The sequence below is a fragment of the Heterodontus francisci genome, chromosome 2 (assembly GCF_036365525.1).
Source record: "Heterodontus francisci isolate sHetFra1 chromosome 2, sHetFra1.hap1, whole genome shotgun sequence".
Lineage (NCBI taxonomy): Eukaryota > Metazoa > Chordata > Chondrichthyes > Heterodontiformes > Heterodontidae > Heterodontus > Heterodontus francisci.
This window is the reverse complement of record NC_090372.1, coordinates 196,607,032-196,631,466: the sequence shown is the minus strand read 5'-3', so window position 1 is coordinate 196,631,466 and position 24,435 is coordinate 196,607,032. Positions and strand designations below refer to the sequence as shown.

Below are 24,435 nucleotides of genomic sequence, written 5' to 3'. Positions count from 1 at the left end.
CTGGTTCATTATTTTCTTTGTATACTGTTATGACCAAGACGGGAGGAGTGCACTGTTAATTCAGTCCCACTTCCGTAACAATACATTATTTTATTTATCATGCTGAGTTCTGACAATGCAGATAAATGAAGAAAAATTTCTTCCTAAATGGAGTGTAGCAAAGTGCAAGACTCATGTTTGTGCAGCTGGCATCCCAGACTATATATACTGTTGGTGTACAGCAGAGAAGATTAAGTAGAAAGATGCAATTGCTGCAAATCCTGAGCCTGATACCACCAAAGCTGGTTCCAGATTGCAGCTTAATACAGGTTATTAATCATTTTATTTAAGGTTACATGCCTATCAATCAAAATTAGTACTAATCACATAGTTCCACTCAAGTATTCTTGGCCATGGAGCACTAACTTCATTCATCATCTCACTGAAATAGAACTTCATGATATCATTTCAGAAGGAGCTATTCCCAGGCAGCCTTTAACCAGCAGCAGCAGCATAAAACACAGTAGCAAAGGGTGGCTAAGAGCAACTCAGATAACTGCACAGCTATACTCTTGCACAGTATTTTGCATAACGTGACAACTATGTGGAATACATTGCGATAAGCAAAGAGTGGAGAATGATATAGTTTCATCAATTCTACACTTCAATTTGCTACCAAATTTAGGGCAGATTCGAGCCAAAAAGATCTTCATAAATTGGGGCATTATGGTGTCTGTTAACTCAGTCACAAATGAGGGCTGCTGATTGAGCTTGTTGCATGCATGGTATTAGATCTTAAATTGTATCATTGTTTTATCCCAGTGGTGTCTCAGCTGAATTGCTTTGCTTCTGTACCTCATTATTCAATTGAACAAATTACATCCAATAATTTAATACAGATTAATCCAAATACGTTCAAGACTAAGCATTAGCCCCACAAGTTCTTGTCTTACGAAAATGGTTTAGAGATGGTGTTTAGAAATTACACAGCAGCTGGCAAATCCTTGGAGTGGTACTTTTTGAAAAGGCGTCCTTGAATCTGGAATGACATTAGGGTTGTTAAGAAAAATCACAGCTCCAAAACACATTGGATCAAAAGACCATTTATTTGAGCAAAGAGGTATTTCTACCATGTGTTTAGGCCTTTTGGTCAGACATTTGAGGATTGTAGCAGTAATCTACTTCACCAGTCTAATATTGAGATTTATCAAACAGAATTTGTGAACACATTTATTGCGAGAAAGACAAATAAAGAGCTAACCAAGCTATTATGTGAACAATTAATCAATACAAGGAAACTAATTTAAACCTTAACTCTATGCATTTGGGCAATTGGATTAGAATCCACGATGTCTGATCACCATAATCTTTTCACAGAATCATAGGGACTGAAATTCTATGGCCCTGCTCTACCACAGGAAATCCAAAGCTTCCTCTGGGCCTAAGGAAGGTATAATGGGGAGATTTACCAAAATAGGCTGGGAACACCCCTAAAAACATACCAAAGCTTGGGCCACTCACCACGCCCCCACACACCGCAGAATATTGGGTCGATAGTAAATTAACTAAGTAAATTAACTAATAGCATAAGTACCAATGGCAGGACAGGTGTTATGTTGTAGCTGTGGTATGTGGGAGCTCCTGGATGCCAAGGTGATCCAGGACAAACACATCTGCAGAAAGTGTAAGCAGCTAGAGGAATTCCGGATTAGGATTATTAATCTGGAAGCCGAACTGCAAACACTGCACAACATAAGGGAGGGGGAGAAATACCTGGACACTTTGCTCTGGAGGATGGTCACACCTCTTAGAACAGGGGTCGTCTGTTTTGGTTTTCAGTGAGGGACAGGAGGATGTGACCAAGAGTGAGGCAGGTAAAGGGACTGACAGTAGTGGAGGAGCCTCAGACTTAGCAATTGTCAAACAGGTTTGAGGTGCTCTCAACCTGTTTAGATGAAAGCGAGGTCTGCAAAGTGGATGAGCAGACTGGCCATGGCACTGTAGTACAGGAAGCCATTCAAGTGGGGGTAGCAAAAGGATTGTAGTGGTAGTAGGGGATAGTATAGTGAGGGGGATTGATACTGTTCTGTGCAGCCGAGAGCGTGAGTCCAGAAGGCTGTGTTGCTTGCCAGGCTTCGAGACATCTGCTCAGGGCTGGACAGGAACTTGGAATGGGAGGGGGAGAATCCAGTTGTCGTGGTCCATGTAGGTACCAACGACATAGGGATGACTAGGAAAGAGGTTCTACTTAGACAGTATGAAGAGTTAGGCAATAAATTGAAGAGCAGAACCTCAAGAGTAATAATCTCTGGATTATTACCTGAGCCTCATGCCAATTGGCAGAGTGCACATAAGATTAGTGAAATGAATACATGGCTCAAAAACTGGTGTGGGAGAAGTGGGTTTCGATTTGTAGGGCACTGACACCAGTACTGGGGAAAGTGGGGCCTGTACCGTTGGGATGGTCTGCATCTGAACTGTGCTGGGACCAGTCTTCTAGAAAACCATATAACTAGGGAAGTAGAGACATCTTTAAACTAAAAAGGGGAGAGAGGAATCAAACTTGGGTAGATGTAGCAAATCAAGGGGTAGAGTCGAAGCAGGAGAGCAGAATAGTAATATGGGAAATGAAGGTCAGAAAATGGCAGGAAGGGACAGAGGGAAAAAACCCAAGAACACACCAACATTCAAGACTAGATGTTACAAAGATAACAAAAAGACAAAACTAAAGGTTCTGTATCTGAATGCACGTAACATTCACAACAAAGTAGATGAACTGATAGCGCACATTGAATTAAATAAATACGATCTGATAGCCATTACGGAGACATGGCTGCAGGATGACCAGGATTGGGTCTTCAATATTGAGAGGTATATAACATTCAAGAAGAAGCTAGGTAAACATGGAGAGGTAGCACTGTTAATCAAGGATGGCATTGGTGCAATAGTTAGAGGTGACCTTGGTTCAGATCTTCAGGATGTACAATCGATTTGGGTGGAGATGAGGAATAGTAGAGGAAAGAAGTCACTAGTGGGAGTGGTCTACAGGCCCCCTAACAGTAGCCACAATGTAGGATGAAGTATACAGGAAGAAATATTGGGTGCTTGTGATAAAGGGACGGAAATAATCATGGGTGATTTTCATCTACATATAAACTGGAAAAATCAGATCGGCAATAGCAGCCTGGATGAGGAGTTCATAGAATACTTTTGAGATAATTTCTTAGAGCATCACATTCAGGAACCAACCAGACAGCAGGTTATATTAGACTTGGTATTGTGTAGTGTGACAGGACTAATTAATGACCTCAGCATAAAGGCACCTTTAGGTGGCAGCGACCACAATATGATTGAATTTTACATCCAGTTTGAAAGAGACAAGAGTGGGTCTAAGACTAGTATTTTAAACTTAAATATGTGGGCATGAAAGCTGAGCTAGCTGAAGTGAACTGGGTTACTAGGCTAGGAGATAGATCAATAGAGAAGCAGTGGCAGACATTTAAGGGATATTTCAGAATATTCAGAATCAGTATATTTCTGCTATAAAGAAAAATTCTAAGGGGAGGACCCACCATTCGTGATTAACTAAAGCAGTTAAGGAAAGCATCAAATTTAAGGAAAAAGCATATAATTGTGCAAAGATGAGTGGCGGGTCAGATGATTGCTCAGAATATCAAGAACGGCAGAGAATGACTAAAATGTTAATCAGGAGAAAGAAATTAACGTATGAGAGGAAGCTAGCTAGAAATGTAAAAGCGGATAGCAAGAGTTTCTACAGGTATTTCAAAAGGAAAAGAGTAAGTAAAGTGAGTGTTGGTCCTCTGGAGAGTGAGAATGAGAAGTTAATAGTAGATAATAAGGAAGTGGTGGATGAAATGAACAAATATTTTGCTTCTGTCTTCACTATAGAGGATACAAAAACATGCCAGTAATAACTGTAAATCAGGAGGTGGAAGGAAGAGAGGAAATTGATGAAATTACAATCACCAGGGAAGTGGTACTGACCAAACTGATGGAGCTGTGGGCTGACAAGCCCCCGGGTCCTGATGGGCTGCATCCGAGAATCTCAAAAGAGATGGCTAATGATGTAGATGATGCGTTGGTGTTAATTTTTCAAAATTCGCTAGATTCTGGAAAGGTTCCATCAGACTGGAAAGTAGCAAATATAAGCCCTCTATTCAAGGCGGGGGTGGGGGAGGGGGGAGGCAGAAAACAGGTAACTAAAGGCCAGCTTACTTGTTAGGGCCCCTGCTCAGGGATAGGAGCTAACAACCCCACTGCCTTGTGGGCGTCTCGGGAGAGACCAAGGCGCCACGGGTTGCCTTTGTCGGTGGGAGAGGTTATTGCATCTCACTGGACAGCTACCGCCTGTCTCAAATCGGGCAGCCCCCTGGTCTGTAAGGTTCTGTCCCGCCACAGTCCACCTGCTTCAATGGGTGCTTGGAGCTCAGAGTCATTGCCCGACAAGTGGACTGTAACACCGCACCAAACAGCACGACAAAAAAAGGGAAGAAGGAAATCAAACCAGCCCTTCGTTTTGCAAGCTGGAACGCCAGAACTATGTATCCTGGCCTGTCGGAAGACCTTACACAAATCAATGATTCTCGGAAGACCGCCATCATTAACAACAAGCTCAGTAGACTCAATGTGGACATTGCAGCACTTCAGGAGACACGCCTCCCACGAGTGGATCTCTTAAGAGAGCAAGACTACACCTTCTTCTGGCAGGGTAGGGATCCTGAAGAAGCAAGACAGCATGGAGTGGGCTTCGCCATCAGAAACTCTTTGCTCAGCATGATAGAGCCACCTTCAAATGGCTCGGAATGCATATTGTCCATCCGACTGTTCACCACCTCTGGTCCAGTACACCTACTCAGCATCTATGCTCCAACACTCTGCTCCCCACCTGAAGCTGAAGATCAGTTTTACGAGGAACTCCATAATATCATTAGTAGCATTCCTAATACCAAACATTTGTTCCTGCTGGGGGACTTTAACGCCAGGGTTGGGGCTGACCATGACTCATGTCCCTCCTGCCTTGGGCGCTATGGCATTGGAAGGATGAATGAGAATGGACAGAGACTGCTGGAGTTGTGTTCCTATCACAACCTCTGCATCACCAACTCGTTCTTTCATACTAAACCCTGTCACCAAGTTTCTTGGAGGCACTCCAGATCACGTCGTTGGCACCAGCTGGACCTCATCGTCACAAGGCGAGCCTCTTTAAACAGCGTTCAAATCACACGCAGCTTCCACAGTGCAGACTGCAACACCGACCACTCCCTGGTGTGCAGCAAGGTTAGACTCAAACCAAAGAAGCTGCATTACTCCAAGCAGAAGGGCCACCCGCGCATCAACACTAACAGAATTTCTTATCCACAGCTGTTACATAAGTTTCTAAACTCACTTGAAAAAGTCCTTCAAAACACTCCTACAGGGGATGCAGAGACCAAGTGGTCCCACACCAGAGGCACCATCTATGACTCAGCAATGACCACCTATGGCAAACGTGTGAAGCAGAATGCACACTAGTTTCAATCTCACTTTGGGCGGCACAGTGGCGCAGTGGTTAGCACCACAGCCTCACAGCTCCAAGGACCTGGGTTCGATTCTGGATACTGCCTGTGCGGAGTGTGCAAGTTCTCAATGTGACTGCTTGGGTTTTCGCCGGGTGCTCCGGTTTCCTCCCACAGCCAAAGACTTGCAGGTGATAAGTAAATTGGCAGTTGTAAATTGCCCCTAGTGTAGGTAGGTGGTAGGGAATATGGGATTACTGTAGGGTTAGTATAAATGGGTGGTTGTTGGTCGGCACAGACTCGGTGGGCCGAAGGGCCTGTTTCAGTGCTGTATCTCTAAATAAATAAAATAAATAGCCGCTAAGCGCACTGCACTGTTGAACTACAAGAAAGCCCCCAGCGAGTTAATATCCGTAGCACTTAAAGTAGCCAGAAGCGCTGCGCAAAGAACAGCCAGGCGCTGTGCAAATGACTACTGGCAACACCTTTGCAGTCATATTCAGCTGGCCTCCGAGATCGGAAACATCAGAGGAATGTATGATGGCATTAAAAGAGCTTTTGGGCCAACCATCAGGAAGATCGCCTCCCTCAAGTCTAAATCAGGGGACACGATCACTGACCAACGCAAGCAAATGGACCGCTGGGTGGAGCACTACGTAGAACTGTACTCCAGGGAAAATGTTGTCACTGAGACCGCCCTCAATGCAGTCCAGTCTCTGCCGGTCCTGTGACATTGATCACAAGTCGAGGGAGTCAGTTGCCAGTGATCGCCAGAGCTGTCAGACAGCCATAAAGGCGGGGCTAAAGAGTGGCGAGTTGAAGAGACTTAGCAGTTGGCAGGAAAAAAGACAGAAGCGCAAGGGGAGGCCAACTGTGTAACAGCCCCAACAACCAATTTTATCTGCAGCACCTGTGGAAGAGTCTGTCACTCTCGAATTAGCCTTTATAGCCAGTCCAGGCGCTGCTTCACAAACCACTGACCACCTCCAGGCGCTTACCCATTGTCTCTCGAGACAAGGAGGCCAAAGAAAAAAAAAGGCCAGTTAGCTTGATGTCTGTCATGGGGAAGGTGTTAGAATCGATCATTAAGGAGGCTATAGCTGGGCACTTAGAAAAACTCAAGATAATCGGGAATAGTCAGCATGGCTTTGTGAAAGGGAAATCATGTTTAACCAATTTATTGGAGTTCTTTGAAGGAGTAACATACGCTGTAGGTAAAGGGGAGCCCATTGATGTACTGTACTTGAATTTCCAGAAGGCATTTGACAAGGTGCCACATAAAAGGTTATTATGAAAAGTAGGAGCTCATGGTGTAGGGGGGTAACATATTAGCATGGATAGAAGATTGGCTGGCTAGCAGAAAACAGAGAGTATGCATAAATGGGTCCTTTTCTGATTGGCAGGATGTGACGAATGGAGTCCTGCAGGAGTCTGTGCTGGGGTCTCAACTTTTTACAATTTAAATCAATGACTTGGATGAGGGGAGTGATGGCATGGTACTAAATTTGCAGATGACATAAAGATAGGTAGGAAAGTATGTTGTGAAGAGTACATAAGGAAGTTGCAGACTGATATAGATGAGTGAGTGGGCAAAAATCTGGGAGATGGAGTATAATGTGGGAAAATGTGAAGTAGTTCACTTTGGCAGGAAGACCAAAAAAGCAGAGTATTTCTTAAATGGGGAATGACTGCAGAATTCTGAGGTGCAGAGGGATCTAGGTGTTCTAGTGCATAAGTCACAAAAGGTTAATATGCAGGTACAGCAAGTAATAAAGAAGGCTAATGAAATGCTATCCTTGATTACATGAGGAATTGAAAATAAAAGTAAGGATGTTATGCTTCAGTTATACAGAGCTTTGGTGAGACCATACCTCGAATACAGAGCATTGGTGAGACCATACCTCGAATACTATGTGCTATTTTGGTCTTTTTATTTAAAGAAGGATGTGAATGCATTGGAGGTGGTTCAGAGGAGGTTTACTAGGTTAATACCTGGAATGAGCGGGTTGTCTTATGAGGAAAGGTTGGACAGACTGGGCTTGTTTTCACTGGAGTTTAGATGAGTGAGGGGAGACTTGATTGAAGTATATAAGATCCTGAACGGTCTTGACAAGGTGAATGTAGAAAGGATATTTCCTCTTGTGGGCGAGTCCAGAACTGGGGGCACTGTTTGAAAATTAGGGGTTGCCCTTTTAGGACAGAGACGAGTAGAAATTCTTTCTCTCAGAGGGTTGTGTGACTTTGAAATTCTCTGCCTCAGAAGGTGGTGAAGGTGGGGTCATTAAACATTTTTAAGGCGGAAGTAGATAGATCCTTGTTAGGCAAGGGCATCAAAGATTATCGGGGCTAGATGGGAATGTGGAATTCGAGACAGAAACAGATCAGCCATGATCTTATTAAATGGCAGGGCAGGCTCGACGGGCTGAATGGCCTACTTCTGTTCCCAATTCGTATGGTCGTTGTGGATAGAATTTTGTAGCATAACAGGAGACCAGTCTGTCCATTGCATTTATGCTGGCTCGCTGAATGAGCTGTCCTTTTCTTTTTTTTCTTTTTAAAAAGCAATTATAGATTCAGTTTCCACCACTGTTTTGGGTAAGAGGTTCTGGAGGTAATTTTCAATTTCACCACCTGGGCAGCAATATGGTAGAGTGGATCGGCTGCCCTTTATAGAACCCACTTTATTTTCATTCTGCAATTTGGTTATGTCCTCCACCAGCTTCCCACATAGGTGACAAAGTTGTAAAAGATCCCCCTGCCCCCACATCTCTCAAACTTCTATCGGAAAAAGAAATCTCCTATCCTGTCCCTTCATTTCAATTAAACAAAAACCACTGTGTAAACATTACAGAGGGACTTTACTGTAGAGTGGTAGTGGAAGGCTGTTTATTTTCATTTAGCACAGGCTGACACTTCACTGCAATACTGAAGGAGTGCTGCATTGTTCGAGGTGCAGACTTTTGGATGAGATGTTAAACTAAGGCTCTCTGGGGTGGATGTAGCAGATTCTGTGACACTAATTGAAGGCAAGCCAGGGAGAATTCTCCTGGTGGCACAAAAGCAAAATACTGCAAATAATGAAAAACAGAAAATGCTGGAAATAGCAGGTTAGGCAGCATCTGTGGAAAGAAAAACAGAGTTAATGTTTCAATGTGGAGTCCAGAAGGTCTTTTGATTAAGCACTTTACAACCTTCTGGACTCCACATTAAATTCAACAACTTACAGATCGTAATGACTGTTCCTACTTTTTTCAGACAGCAGGTGCTGGTAATGGTTTTTTTCACTGTTGCCTTTAACAGTTCCTCTAGACCCATGTTTTGTTTCTTTACTTGCCCCATTACCATGGGCGGCACAGTGATTAGCACCGCAGCCTCACAGCTCCAGCGACCCGGGTTCGTCTCTGGGTACTGCCTGTGCAGAGTTTGCAAGTTCTCCCTGAGACCGCGTGGGTGTTTCCGCCAGGTGGTCTGGTTTTCTCCCACAGCCAAAGACTTGCAGGTTGATAGGTAAATTGGCCATTATAAATTGCCCCTAGTGTAGGTAGGAGAATGGTGGGGATGTGGTAGGGAATATGGGATTAATGTAGGATTAGTATAAATGGGTGGTTGTTGGTCAGCACAGACCCGGTGGGCCAAAGGGCCTGTTTCAGTGCTGTATCTCTCTATGACCATCCCCTTTTGCCCACACCATCATCCATTTTGTCATGTAACCACTCCTACCTTCCACCTTATCACAGACCTTCCCCCCTGTTCTCTCCTCCCCTCTGCCTGCCTCTGCACTTGCTTAAAAACTGTTACATTGCAAACTTCATCCAGCTCTGACGAAAGGTCATTGACGTGAAATGTCAACTCTGTTTCTCACTCAACAGTTGCTGCCTTACCTAATGAGTATTTCCAGCATTTTCTGTATTCTCCCAGTGTCTTGGCCAACATTAACCCTCAATCACCATCACTAAAATAGATTATCTGCTCAATTATTTCATCACTGTGGAGGGGCCTTGCTGTTCATAAATAGGCTGCAGTGTTTCCCTACATCAAAGCAATGGCTATACTTAAAGCATACTTATTTGACTGCAAATACGTTTGGATGTCCCACAGTCATAAAAGGTGCCTTATAACTGCACATTGTTTCTGACTTTATCATTGCAATAAACTGAATATAGAAGAAATAAAAACTGGAAATACACGGTAAGTTGGCCACCATCTGAAAAAGGAAGATAAGTTAGCATTTGAAGTGGGACCCATCATTAGAACAGGGTTTTGCAGCTTTTTTTAACCTATAAATGTTATTTCTAATTTTGCAGTTGCTAATCCTGTAAGAAATGCAGCCCTGTTTTCTCTGTGATCTTTTGAAACATTATTGCAGCACTATATAATTGTGTCCAATAAAACTAGCCTGAATATGCTTAAAAGGTATAAATGGAACTAGTAATACAATGTGACCTCTTTGCTTCCAGAACCAGGCATTGTACTCTGCTGGAAGATTAAACATTTATGTGATGATCTCTTAGTACTTGAGTACTGATTTTATGTTGGTGTAACAAGCTTCCACTTTTATCTTAGAATTCAAGCTCACTGGCGTGGATATATTGTCCGTAAATGGTACAAGCAGCTGAGGCGCACTGTACCTCCAAAGGACAGGAAATTACGAAGGAGATTCTATGAAGACAAGGTATGGTGATAACTTTATTTTTTCTCTGTAATTGCTATTGTAAATAAGCTGTGAACTGCAACCATCTAAAACAGCAGGTTCAGGTACTGCCAGCTGATACTTCAGATTTTGAGTTCAAATCCAGTTCAAAGATGACTGGGTAAAAAAATCAGTTTTCATTAGTGGGCAGCACAGTGGTTAGCACTGCAGCCTCACAGCTCCAGCGACCTGGGTTCAGTTCTGGGTACTGCCTGTGAGGAGTTTGCAAGTTCTCCCTGTGTCTGCGTGGGTTTCTGCCGGGTGCTCCGGTTTCCTCCCACAGCCAAAGACGTGCAGGTTGTTAGGTAAATTGGTCATTGTAAATATGGGAATATGGGATTAATGTAGGATTAATATAAATGGGTGATTGTTGGTCGGCACAGACTCAGTGGGCCGAAGGGCCTGCTTCAGTGCTGTATCTCTAAATAAATAAATTACTGGTTGTTAAGGATCACAATATAAAAAGACATTTGGGCAGCCCTTATCTGGTCTAAAGCAACCATGAATACATAATGTCAGCAGCTCTAGGAAAAAAGGGATTACTGTAGTAGAAGTGGATGTGTTTATGTAACGTTTGAAGCAGCGTTGTTGTGTAGCATAAGGATAGCCTATTAAAAAGCACTTCGCTATCTAGTTTATGTTTGAAAAAAATTACATTATCTTCGACCAGTTGGAATACCCCTCAGTCAAGTGCTCATTTCCCTTTTCCAAACACAATGAACAGCTCTAATAATGTAGCCTGTACCAATCCCAGGAGGCTGTTTTGTAAAATGGGCATGGTTGACAGGATAGGGAGAGCAGGAACTGCAACGATGAGATCCAAGACCCAAAAGACATGGGATGAAAAGGAACAGACCTATAAGCAAGCAAGAATGGACATGGGAAAGCCCAATCACAGCTAAGAACATATGGGGGAGGGGGATCAATGATAGCCAAGAATGGGCGGGGGAGGTCAATAGCAGCTCAAACAGTAGGGGAGGGTGAATGCTGAAAACATTTTAAACTTAAATAAATGTTTTTGGGGAAAACATTCCTGGAAGGCTTAAAAGACCTAACTCAGCATCACCGAGACAGGAGTTTGGGAAGTCTTAAAGGTAAGAAGGCAATTTAATTTGGAGAACAAATGATGCAAAAATAAAGATATGTGTAAAATCAACAGAAAAACATAAGTGTACGATGAAGATATCGCAGTAGTGGGAGACAGTCTGACACAAGTGCGAGTGGTCGAAATATGACAAAAATTGTTAAACAAAGTTATTGATATACAACAGGAAGTTCTGTATAGATACAGTCTGTGTGACTTTGGAACTCTCTACCTCAGAAGGTGATGGAGGCGGGGATCATTGAATATTTTTAAGGCGGAGGTAAATAGATTCTTGTTCGGCAAGGGAATCAAAGGGTATCGGGTAGATGGGAATGTGGAATTCGAGGCACAAACAGATGAGCCATGATCTTATTGAATGGCGGAGAAGGCGCTAGGGGCCGAATGGTCTACTTCTGTTCCTAATTCGTATGTTCGTAACTTTCAGTGTTACTGTGTTCTGGAAAACTGAAGCCAGAAGAATTTTTTGCAATTTCTGGATAAATGGATTAGTGCAGCAGAAGGTAGATTGTGAAGCAAGCAGGATGAAGCTATTGCTAGATGTGTGGTTCTGATGATAGTCTGCGAGATTGTTACCACATAGAAGGCTTGAAACTCTCTGCCAGTATCTAAGTTTTCTTTTCTCCTTTAATGCAAGCTGTATGGGATGCTCCATATACTCGAGCATATGAAAGGCCCGTGACTGGCCAGACCAAGTAGGGTAAGAGCTCAGAACTCCCAGGGCCCCCCAACAATGGCACACACTTGGTGGCAACCTTTTGCCATTGTTGCTCCAGTTCTTCTTGGCCTCTTACAACGTGGGTTTATAAAGAAAACACACGTTGAGGCAATTCTCTGATCCTCTGGAGGAGGTAGTGCAATCTCATCTACTTTTCCGCACTGTTGCCAAAGTGACTGGCAATGGCAGCACTGTAAAGTAAATGCAGCATTAAAGACAGGACTTAATGGAGACATAATGTGCAACTGATTTACCTTGGGGACTTGGCAGACTCCTTTACATCTTTGGCAATTACTGATTATTTAAATTTATTTAAGTTATTTAAACCATTGGTGATCTTGTGTTATTGTTTTTTTAAACAGATTGGTGACATTTGTTGCTAAGTGTACCTGCTGTCTAGTGGTCCACCAGACTCGAATTTGAACTCTGAAGCTCAGGAATGTTAGATTAAAATAGATTTCAAGTGTCCTTTGACAGTGATAAAAAATTATTTTGCAGCAAGTCATCACATTGCTCTTTAATTCATAATAGAGAAAGTAATTACACTATTTTAGTTAACATCTTTTTCATTAGTGTAGAGTTGTGATTCGTGTGTCATTCTCCAAAGGTAGCAGAGTTATTCAATGCATTTGTTTAGAATATCTTGAAGTTCACGCAATGTTACAAAGATTACGAATACAGTTAACAACTATCCTAAAATCCAGCCGACTGACAAAGCTGCAGCTTGGTGCTTTAGACCAATTGGTCCTATTTAGTTAGAAAAGGTCAAATGATATTGAAATTTGTGGTTTGAAAACATACCATTCTCACCTTTAAACGCAGGCTAAATCAAATAGCTTTAGACAATTTTACTATTTATGTTGGTGATACAGTAGTTCCCATTAATCCATTTCAGTTTCTTAAAAATTTAGATCAAAGCAGCCCGAAAGGTCACTGAAACTGTGTTATACCAATACCATATACAAGAATGTTTACACGAGGGAGACGTGCTCCTTGGAATGTAGGGTGCTTCATGGTACAGTTCTTTGATCTTTATCTGTAAAATGTTCGTACAAATGTCATGTAATTGAAGTATGGCCATTTATTGCAGCAATTAAATCTATTCAAATGCATCATATTATCAGCAGCTTTGCTGGTTGTGTAGATGGTTTTGAAGGTGGTAAGTTGAGTCATTTGAGAAACAATTTACTCAGCTTCATTTATTTCCCACAAAAGGGAGGCAGCCGTGTTTCATGATTTGAACGATTTTAATTTAAATCTCACCAAACAGTATAATGGTCTTGAGGTTTGCTTAGTTGGGGAGCTTCCTTTATCACACAGAGATGGCAAACAATCTGTTACTAACTTAAAGTGGTTTTGAACAGTGTGACTGGAAAGATATTAAACCAGTCAAGTCTTATCTTCATTGATATGCTGTAAATTCCTTGCTTTTCAGGTTAGTTTTGAGGCTTACCATAAGTCAACACATTAGTAACCAATTTGCTGGCATTTAAATGAAAGTTTTCTAAGGTGGGCAAAGTCCACTTCAACTCCACAGGCATTGCAGAGTCACCTTATTAACTTCTGAATTGGCTTTTCCTTTTCGAAATGACATTTTGAATTATAATTGTTTCTGTTTTGTCACAGTATAGAAACTTTATAATTCAAAACACTGCCTGGAAATCAATAGGGTAAAAGAATACTGTGAATGCTGAATGTTTATGTATCAGAAATAAAAACAGAAAATCTTGGAGGTGCAGATTGACCAGATAAGGGTTCTAATAAAGGGTTATCATCAAAATATTAAGCCATTTTACTTCTTTGCAACATCTAGGGGCCCTCTGCTTCCAGACCACAATTCTGTAACATCCTGAACCCTTCAGTGCTAACAAAATCTTCCCTCAATACTATCAGACCACAGGAATCATCCACAGTGCCAAGAAACCCCACGTTCCCAGATCAGCCCCCAGTATTCCCAGAGTCACATAACCCCCATAAATGCTGCTAAAGTCCACAACCCCTTGCCTTTCCAGTACTGCTAAACCCCTCTTACCTGTCTCAAGTCTGCTACATATTGCCAACTATCTTCCTCGGGCTTTAAAATGAGTTAAGAGGCAAAAAGTAAATATATAGTTAAAAGAACATGATTCCTAACGGGTGAGGTTGGTAGGGGGAAAGTGGCCTGCTGACCTCATTGGATTTGGCAAGAGTCAACTCAGTTTACTACTTGCAAAGCCTTACACAATGCGTGTTGTGCAGCAGGCCTGCAGTATTCTGAGTATGCAGTGTTTAAAAAGCTGCTGAAAGAAACTGTAAAGGTAAGTGGGTGCATGGAAAAACCCAATCAGATTTTAGAAAGGTAGAATAAATTTGAAATATTTGTTAGTCTTTCCAAAGGCAGTCTGAGGGGGATGGGTGAAGTGGCAGACAATAAAGGCAAAGGATAATTTGATATCGACGTATGAAATGTGAATCTGTGGGAAGATGGTGGAAAGGCACCTGCCCCAATCCCTTGGTCAATAGCTGATGAGGTCAATATGCTAGTCCATCAAGTAAGTGGGTGTCAGATTGGCACCCCAAAACTCTTCCAGCAAAGGACAGCAGTGCAACATGCTTGGCAGGACATGATGGCTAGAATGAACACTGTCTACAATATCTACAGCACCTGGAAACAGATCTGGGAGAAGATGGAACACATTAAGCAATCTTGGAGGATAAGACTAACCAACAGTACGTGTCTTGGGTAGATAATACACACCACAAAGTGCAGCTAGTCGATCTATTCCACATTCAATGTTGACCCAGTGCCAAGTTGTTTCATTCCAGAGTGTTAGGTTGAACACCCGGCAGCAATCTGCAGTCCAAACAGTTGCTTCGTCAATTCAGCTTTTAATCCTTTCTCATTAAACAGTCTCCACTCCTTGGTGCAGCATTCCTGGAAATTACAGTTGAAATAATAATAGGCACAGAGGCCACTCCAGCCAGTATGGTGAAGGTACTAAAGGGCTCCAATTTGGTGAAATTGGGCATATGTGTCTGGTGTTCAGTGAGAGAAGAGATAAAAGCCTTGCTATTGAATCAGTCCATCTTTGTTGTATATGTGTGCAGCAGACACCCGATATTGCAATGCTCACTGAAAATAAGGCATAGGCTTAACAATCTTCGATAATGGTGAAGTTCCCAAACACTGATGATGCCCCGAGGTTGCAAGGTTACTACAGATGTCCTTGTTACAGAAGACAAAGCTCTAATTTGACGAGGGTGCAGGAATAAGAACGTAAGAAATAGGAGCAGGAGTAGGCCATTCAGCCCTTCGAACCTGTTCCGCCTTTCAATGAGTTCATGGCTGATCTTCTACTTCAACACCATTTTCCTGCACTATCCCCGTATCCCTTGATGTTTTAGAAAATGTAGAAATCCATCGATCTCAGTCTTGAACATACTGAGCCTCCATAGCCCTCTGGGGCAGGGAATTCCAAAGATTCACCACCCTCTAAATGAAGGAATTCGTCCTCCTCTCTGTCCTAAATGGCCTGCCTCTTATTCTAAGACTGTGTCCCCGGTTTGAGACTCCCCAGCCACGGGAAACATCCTTCCTGCGTCTACCCTGTCGGGACCTGTAAGAATTTTGTATGTTTGAATGAGATCACCTCTCATTCTTCAAAACTACAGAGAATAAAGGCCCAGTCTATTTAATCTTTCCTCATAGGACAATCCCTCCATCCCAGGGATAAGTTGGTGAAACTTTGTTGCATTTGTTCTATGGCAAGTATATCTTTCCTTAGGTAAGGAAACTGCACACAGTATCCAGGTGCAGTCTCACCAAGGCTCTATATAATTGCAGGGGAGTAGGACTGAATAGATAGCTCTTCCAAAGAGCTGGTCTGAATGGCCTCCTTCTGTGCTGTATTTTTCTAAGATTCTATCCTGCTAGTCTATAGTAAGCTGAGGCTGTTGCCCTGGTTCATTGCCAAGCAGGTTTGCAAAGATCTGCAGAACGGTCTACACGTCATAGAATCATTTATGGTATACAAGGAGGCCATTCGGCCCATTATGTTCATGCTGTACCATATGTACTATCTCCACCATGAAACTGATGTGCTTTAACAAAGAAACCCAAGGATAAGATAAAATATCGATTGAGTAGAATGGGCCTATATTCTATGGAGTTTAGAAGAATGAAAGATGATCTCATTGAAACATATAAAATTCTCAGGGCTTGGCAGGGTAGATGCTGAGAGGCTGTTTCCTTTGGCTAGAAAGTCTAGAACTAGGGGTTACAGTCTCAGAATAAAGGATTGGCCATTTAGGATTGACATGAGGAGAAATTTCACTCAGAGGGTTGTGAATGTTTGGAATTCTCTAATCTAGAGAGCTGTGGATGCTCAGTGTATCCAAGGCTGAGATCAATAGAGTTTTGCACATGAAGGGAATCAAGGGATATGTCAATAGTGTAGGAAAGTGGAGTTGACATAGGAGTTCAGACATGATCTATTGCACAACGGAGCAAGCTCGAGAGACTGTATGGCCTACTCCTCCTATTTCTTATGTCTAACAAGAAATATGCCACTAAATAATTATTATAAACATTGCAAAAAAACTTCCAAAAGTATTTAAAGAGTTCCTGCGATTAGGAAGCTTCCCTAATTACAATTCAATGGGGTGAACAAAGAAAAATGGCAAATCCTGTCACAATCACCAAGAAATTATGCTTTTTGTTCATTTCAATATCTTTGTAGTAAGTCTAGGTTTTTAATGAGGCTTATGTAATAAGTGGGCACAAACATCTCAGCTCACCAATAATTTAAGAAAAAAAGGCTATTGCATGGTGGAAAGAAGACCACTCCTAATTCCTTTCATGGCAGTTGCACTGTTTTCCTGATATATAGGACCAGGGAATTAGCCCTATCCAATAATAACAAATACCACTTATTCATAGGTTTCAAAGTATAAGTGCACAATCATGGAATGCTACATCCAAAACATTAAAGTTTCCATAGTAACGTTGTTAAACGAGTTCAGTCACTGTAAATCAGCGATGATGATGATGATGCATTATTAATTAGATGACATAATGAGCTGAATTTTCACCACAGAGGCGGTAAAGAGGAGCCGGATTTGTTTCGGGTCAGAATCTGATTAAAGTTAAGAATTTCACATGGGTAAGCCCTTAATTGGTATGGAGATGGTTTTCCTGACCAATTAGAGCCTGTGGCGGCTGGAAAGGAGGGGAGTCAGATGATGTGTGGGATGAAGTGTGGGACTGATTTAGACACCCACAGCAGCCATCACTGGGGCTGTTGGTTGTCCTGAGGGAGAGATCAGCAGTTTGTGCCAGAAGCTTCCATTGCACCAGAGGGAAGTGAGCTGTCAGAGGGGAGCTGGAGGCCTGGCTCCCGGGGCAGGGCTGCCCCTCGCTTCATCGATGCCAACCTGGATCCAATGCTGGAGGCTGTGAGGGAGAGGAGGGAGGTCTTCTTCCCAGAGGGTATGAGGAGAAGGCCACCTCGTTGTGCAGCAGGGGCACTCTCTGTTCAGCATCACTCCTTCCGTCTCTTTCTCCTACTCTCTCACCTCCTGCTCCCCCCCAAATGAGCTGTCTCCTTCCATGGCCTCACCGTCCTCAAGGTCCACACCTCTCTTGAGGGCCATGAAATGGAGAGCGTGGCAAACCACCACAATGAGCGAGATCCTTATTGGAGGGTACTGCAGTGTACCACCCAACCAGTCCAAGCACTAGAATCGCATCTTCAGAAGCCAGATGGCCTGCTCAATTCTTGTCCTACTGAGCAGGTAGCACTGGTTGTATTGCCTCTGTGCCAGTCTGGGTGAGTAGCCATATCTTCAGAGGATATCCCTTGTCCCTTAGGATCTGTCCACACACTTTGGGGGTTGGAGTGAAGATCTGAGGCAGCCTGGATTGGTGGAGGATGAAGGAGCCATGGCAGCTGCCAGAAAAATGAGGGCTTACATGGAGGAAGCTCTTGTTGTGATCGCAGACCAGTTGGATGTTGAGGGAGTGGAAGCCCTTCCTGTTGATGAATCTGAGTGGGTAGTCCCTTGGTGCCTTTATAACTACATGGGTGCAATTGATGATGCCCTGCACTTGGGGAATCCAGTGATGGCAGCCTTCCTTTTGGACAGGTGGCTGTCCAATTGTCCTTGGCAGCCTTGCCTCTTGCTCTTCTGTCCGCTGCGCTGTGCCCACTCTCCCTGCCACCTGCGCAGTGCTAAGGGCACCTCCTTATGAAATACTGAGTTCCTCGTTGCCCTGCTAATCCTGTTATGGGGCCGGGGTGATGTCTTGGGGAAGCCATGACTGGCATCCCACTCTGTACCTTCTTTACTCTGCAACAGACACCTCCTAAAACCTGTGTGTCCCCACTCCAACAAGCTCTTAATGAGCAGTTTAAATACTTTAATTGGCCTCAATGAGGGCGAGAGTGGGATTGCTGTCCTGGCCTGGTAAACATTGCATCTGCCGGAACAGCATCCTATAACAGATATGCTGGCTGATGCCAGTATTTTCGCCCCCACCACCCACTACACCACCCCCCCACCCCCCCCCCCAACCCGACCTCCAACTTCTGTTCGTGTCTTCAGGGGCCCCGAAAATTCAGCCCATTGTCTCTTTTGTTATAAATCACATCCTCTGACTCACTTTGAGCAATGTCAAGGGAGATCCACAAGTATGGCGAGTCATGATTTGGTTGTTTTCAGTCCATCAGAAAATGTGACATTAAATATCGGTGCAGATACAGTTTTCCTGGTGTGCTAGTTGCTTAAATTGGGAACGAATCATATCCAGAGACAACTTGATCAGTGCAGATGAGTATTTTGGATAGATGACTTTCTTTATTAAAACGAAAAATATCAGACATCAGAATATTAATTCAGCGTTCCTTCACATTTATTCAAATAGCTGACTGATTAACTTGGGATCTTTCAAATCTCAAATATTCTTAAAATACAGTGATGTTCTCCCTCCAAGAACAAAAATTAGTAGTTTAAAACTCATTTAGCACAAGTTTTATTTCCATAAATAGGAGTTGATCTTATTTTGTAGGACATAAAGCTTAGTCATTACAACAGGGAATTTGGGTGTAAGCAGCCTTTAACTTCACACCATGAGGTGAATAGGTATTCTGAAGTGATAACATAGGGGTTTAGTTATCTTCTTTAAACTGCTGATAATGGTTCGGTTGAGGATTAAATAATTTAAGTACACATTTCTCAAAGAAGAGTTTGCTTTTTTACTTTAGGCTGCCCACTGAGCTAACAGTTAATCAAATGTGGGACAGCTAGCTTCAGAACGAGCATACTTGATCAGTACTGACATTCCAGAGCCTCTACTTGGCACAACTACTGCTAACTGCAGTGTGACTGAAGTAAAGGACCCAACAGGGTTGCGGCTATATAGCTGGTACATGATCAGTCTGAATGGGGAAAATGGCATTATGAAACTGCACAGAAACAAGTGCCAAATTGAACTTGCTCAAAGACAGATTTGAGCACAATCTGCCTCAATGTTGTTTGTTTGGAACTTCTTATTGTCCATTTTCACTCCACACAGCGAGCCGGTACTAATTTTCAAAGCTTTCAATCTGCTGTTTTGTTTGTGAGACACTGATGCAAATAGACAGGTCCGCAAAATGCAGTCAGCATTTTGTCAAGGTGATCATCTAGATATCAATGATATAGTGCTAATTTATATAGTTTCTTCTCATGTCAGGAACACCCTTATCTTGCAGATCCTCGCAGGGATAAGACTTTGGCATGCAAGAACTTGCACGGATACTGTGCATTTCGTGACCTCAGAATGTCCCACGTCCTCTTTACATCCAGTAAAATCCTTCTGAAATGTAGTCACTGTTGTAATGTAAGAAACTACGCAGCCAATTTTCACACAGCAAGATCCCGCAAACAGCAATGAAATATATGACCAGATCATCCATTTTTGGTGATGGTTGAGCCGGGACAACAGGAGAATCACACTGTTCTTTTGAATCATGTCTATTATTTCCATCTGAGAGGGAAAATTGGACCTTGGCTTAATTCATTCAAAGAGCAGCACCTCCAACAATCGCACGCTCTCTCTACTGCACTGAAGTGCCAGCCAAGATTATGCACTTAGGTTTCTGGCAAGGGACTTGAACCCACAACCTTCTGACTCATACGGGTGTGCTACACCAACTGATCCAAGGCTGACACATAACACTGCCTGAACAGTAAATAGTCTTCCAAAACAAAATTAAGTCAAAGCCAAATAGTAAATGCTAGGATAAAAGCAAAATACTGCGGATGGTGGAAATCTGAAATAAAAACAAGAAATGCTGGAAATACTCAGCAGATGCTGTCTCCACAGATGCTGCCAGACCTGCTGAGTATTTCCAGCATTTCTTGTTTTTATTTTAGTAACTGCTAGTAATGTGCTTACAATGGAGTAGACTGTATAAACTACATCATGTGCAGTCAGTTTTTATTTTTCAGAATACATCAGCTCACATCAATATTTGGATGTATAAAATTGTGGCATTAGGGCCAATATTTATAGTTTGTGATCCTAGTGTGGAGCCTTACCTTGGATCTGTCATATTAGGAAGTTGTGAGGTTACTGCCCACAGTGCTTTGATGGCACACTCAGAAAATTACCTCCAATGTGTCAAAGGCAGTAAATGTGAGCATTCCAAACCAGAGGTGCTAGAGTTGTAGTTATATAGCACTACTAATTTGAGATCAATAGCTGCAAAGCACCAAGATTCAGTGTCAAAACACCTTAGATATGGCAGAATCTCACACAGCCTGATAGGAGAGACCCTGCTTATGCTCTAACCAGTATTCCTTAACCTTATGCAATAAAAACAGATAGTGCTGGAAATACTCAATAGGTCTGGCAGCATCTGTGGAGAGAGAAACAGACCTTTCATCAGAACTTCACACACCTGAAACATTGGGCTGAATTTTACGCCATGGTGGCGTGGGGTTTGCGTAAAATTGAGCGGGAGGCTCTGGGAGGCCTACCCACCCCGCTCCCCGCTCCCGTCAACTTTATGGTGGTCGGGCGGCGAGGGAAAACAGCCTGCCCACCTGAGACCACACAAGGCTCTTAGGTGGCCACTTAAGGGCCCTTGCCCGCCTCCACGGGTATTTTACCAGTAGCAAGCGGGCGTGCTGGGGACGTGAAAGGCCACCCAGTGATAGCTGCCGGCCTTTCCGCACGCCGGGGGGGAGGCGGGGTGGGTGGGGGGAGGGCGCTATGGCAGTCGGGCACAGGGTGCCCGATTGAGGGCCGCCCCTGCCTCCCAACCCACTCCGGGACCCAAGACGATCCCCTCCCCCCAAATGACCAGTCCAGCCTCACCAGGGAATGATCGATCCCCCTGGTGAGGCATGCCCAACTTACCTTCACACCTGGCTCCATGGCGTCGTCTGGGCTGCAGTCTCAGCAGTGGCCGCCGCGGCCAAGCGGGTGGAAGTCCCGCCTCAGGACAGTTAAAGCCCGGGGGCCTGTAAAATGCAGGACAGATCCCGGGCTAGGCAGAAGCGGATTCGCCACCGACTTTTACATCGGTGGCGAATTCCCATCCGCCTAAGGTAAAATCCAGCCTATTAACTCTGTTTCTCTCTCCACAGATGCTGCCAGACCTACTGAGTATTTCCAGCACTTTCGCTTTTTATTTCAAATTTCCAGCATCCACATTATTTTACTTTTATTCGTTTACCTTTTGGATGAGAGTGCCCACTTACCCAAAACATTACAAAGGACTGCAGTAAATTTCAAAAATGCCCAGAAAATCCAGCAGAGCCCCCAAGCACCTTTTCAACCCAGACGCACAATGCCTTAGAGTTGTGCTTAACATCTGTAAGCTCCAAACAGTGGAGCCCCGAGCCCCAAGCCCCAAGATGATAGTTCTGAGGGCTTTCGCACCACTTGGTTTTAGTACATCACCATATTTGTACAAATGTACAGTCAAGGTTGCTTTTTATTACCATGTAAGTGGCAATATAACTTCACTGTAGGTTTTACAAGTTATCTACGCAAATCAGATCTGGCAAGTTAAAAATGGGAAGCTCATATCTGACTATATAAACACAGCAACCAACATTCCCCCATCACACTCTAGATGTAACACTCCGGGCATAACAGATTAAAGTGTCAAAAGCACAAAAAGCAATGATATCTAGTTTCTTCTGATCTGAAGCTGGAAATTTGCAAACATCTATCAAGCTGCAAACTTCCTTCACCAACATTTAACAAGTAATTGAAAATTCTGGCGCATCTGAATTGTTCCCCATTTTCAGCATCCAACTGCTCCTGAAAGATTTCAGTGTTGTCACCTCCAGTACTTTTCCTGGGAGCCTATCCCATTCATTGATCACTCTTTTCCTGAAGAAGAATTTCTTGACATTAATCCGAAATTTACCTTTTACTTATTTGAATCTGTGTTCTCTTGTTCTATTCTCGCTGTTTTATTTAAGTTAATGTTCTGGATTTACCTTTGTGTGTTTTTGCGATTAGTGGGCTGTTAAAGCACTTCAGAGCTTGAACATTACTTCTTTTTAATCTTTTGGCCTTACTCATCCTGACTAAGCATTTTCAGCTTATCACAGGTGCCATTTTTGCTTCTTTAGTGTGGTTGAAGAGACGGAACAGGAGCAACAGTAACCCGAACATGCAGCAGGTTGGTCTGATGGTGAATGGGGTGTGGGGGGGATTACTCAGCCCATTGGGTCGATAAGCCTAAAGTCGCTTTCCTGGAACAGTTCTGATGAAAAGTTATCATCCTGAATGATGTGATTCTCTCTCCACAGATGCTGTCTGACTGGCTGAGTGTATCCAGCATTTTCTGTTCTTATTTCAGATTTCCATCATCTACTGTATTTTTCTTCTGTAACTGAATGGCAAAGCAGGCCCAAGAGGCTGATTGGCTGCTCCTGTTCCTAATCTTCATCAGCCAGGCTGTTGCAGATCTGTGCAGATAGCTGCAGCAGGACTGGGAGTCCTTATTTCCATTGGTTGCGGAAGTTAGCACCATCTGAACTTTTTCACCTCAAGCTCTTTCTAGACATCACCTACAGCCCCCAGTCCAGAGTACACAACTGCATTGAGCAGGTCACTGATGCTCTATTAACCAAATCCAATCTGTACTTTACTTTCCCAATGGCATCAACAGCCAGAATGAGAGCACTCTGGGATTTGCAGCCACGGCTGGATTCCCTCGAGCATCATTGACTGTATGCATATAGCTATCAGGGCACCAGAGGGTGAGAAAGGAGCTCATTTTCAAATGGAAGAGCATCAATGTCCAACTGATATGTAATCACTGCCATAGGACCATGCAGGTCAGTTTCACTGGCAATTGCCATGATGCATCCTGAGTCACTTATCAATCACCCATCGTTCCACTTCTCCAGGAATGTCAGAGGATGGCTGCTAGAGGACCAAGGATACAACCCTCTGCAACCCCACCATGCCTGACCACATGTACAGTAATAGCCATGGAACCATCAGGAACCTTATTGAACATACTATTGCTATTTTTAGGCTAAGGTTGTTAGATCCCCTTAAAAAGTGCATACATTCATTTGATGAAGTTACTGTGCAGCTCGCCACAGAGTATTTAGAGTAATACATACAACATAACCCCCACTATTTAAGAAAGGAGGAAGAGAGAAAACAGGAAACTATAGGCCAGTTAGCCTAACATCAGTAGTAGGCAGGCTAGAATCTATTATTACAGACATGGTGGCAGGGAACTTGGAAAATCATAATATGATTAACCAGAGTCAACACGGATTGGTGAAAGGGAAATCATGTTTGACAAATGTTAGTTTTTAAGAGGACGTGACTAGTAAGATAAATAAGGGGAACCAATGGATGTTGTGTATTTGGAGTTTCAAAAAGCATTCGATAAGGTGCTGTGCAATAGGCTATTACACAAAATTAGGGCTCGTGGAATTGGGGGTAATATATTAGCATGGATTGAGGATTGGTTAATTGACAGACATCAGAGAATAGGAATAAAGGGGACATATTGAGGTTGGCAGGTTGTAAGTAGTGGGATACCACAAGGATCAGTACTTGGGCCTCAGCTATTTACAATCTATATTAATGACTTAGATGAGCAGACTGAGCATAACATATCCAAGTTTGCTGATGATACAAAGTTTGATGGGAAAATAAATAGTGAGGAGGATGCGAGGAGGCTGCAGAGGGATATAGACAATGTTGGATGAGTGGGCAAGAACATGGCAGATGGAATACAGTGTGGAAAAATGTGAAGTTATCCAGACCAAAGAGCAGAAGTGCAAAGACTGCATAAAAGTAAAAAAGAAATTTCTTGATTTATGAGCTCCTGGGAAATATTTGCATTCAGAGGGACCTGGGTGTTCTTATACATGAATCACAGAAAGTTAACATGCAGCTTCAGTTAGCAATTAGGAAAGCAAA

At 43.1% G+C, this 24,435-nt stretch overlaps 1 protein-coding gene across 3 annotated transcripts in view; it reads left to right on the top strand.

Moving 5' to 3' along the window:
- The window catches only part of rnf32 (ring finger protein 32), a 76,471-nt gene that overhangs the window by 40,304 nt on the left and 11,732 nt on the right, over positions 1–24,435 (top strand). For 2 of the 3 annotated variants that reach the window (XM_068051932.1, XM_068051941.1), the window contains exon 8: positions 10,059–10,167. In XM_068051932.1, the coding sequence (XP_067908033.1) occupies positions 10,059–10,167 (109 nt within the window). Of the gene's footprint in view, positions 1–10,058; positions 10,168–12,916; positions 13,021–24,435 lie in introns of all 3 variants that reach the window. The other variant, XM_068051947.1, reaches the window with a different exon arrangement.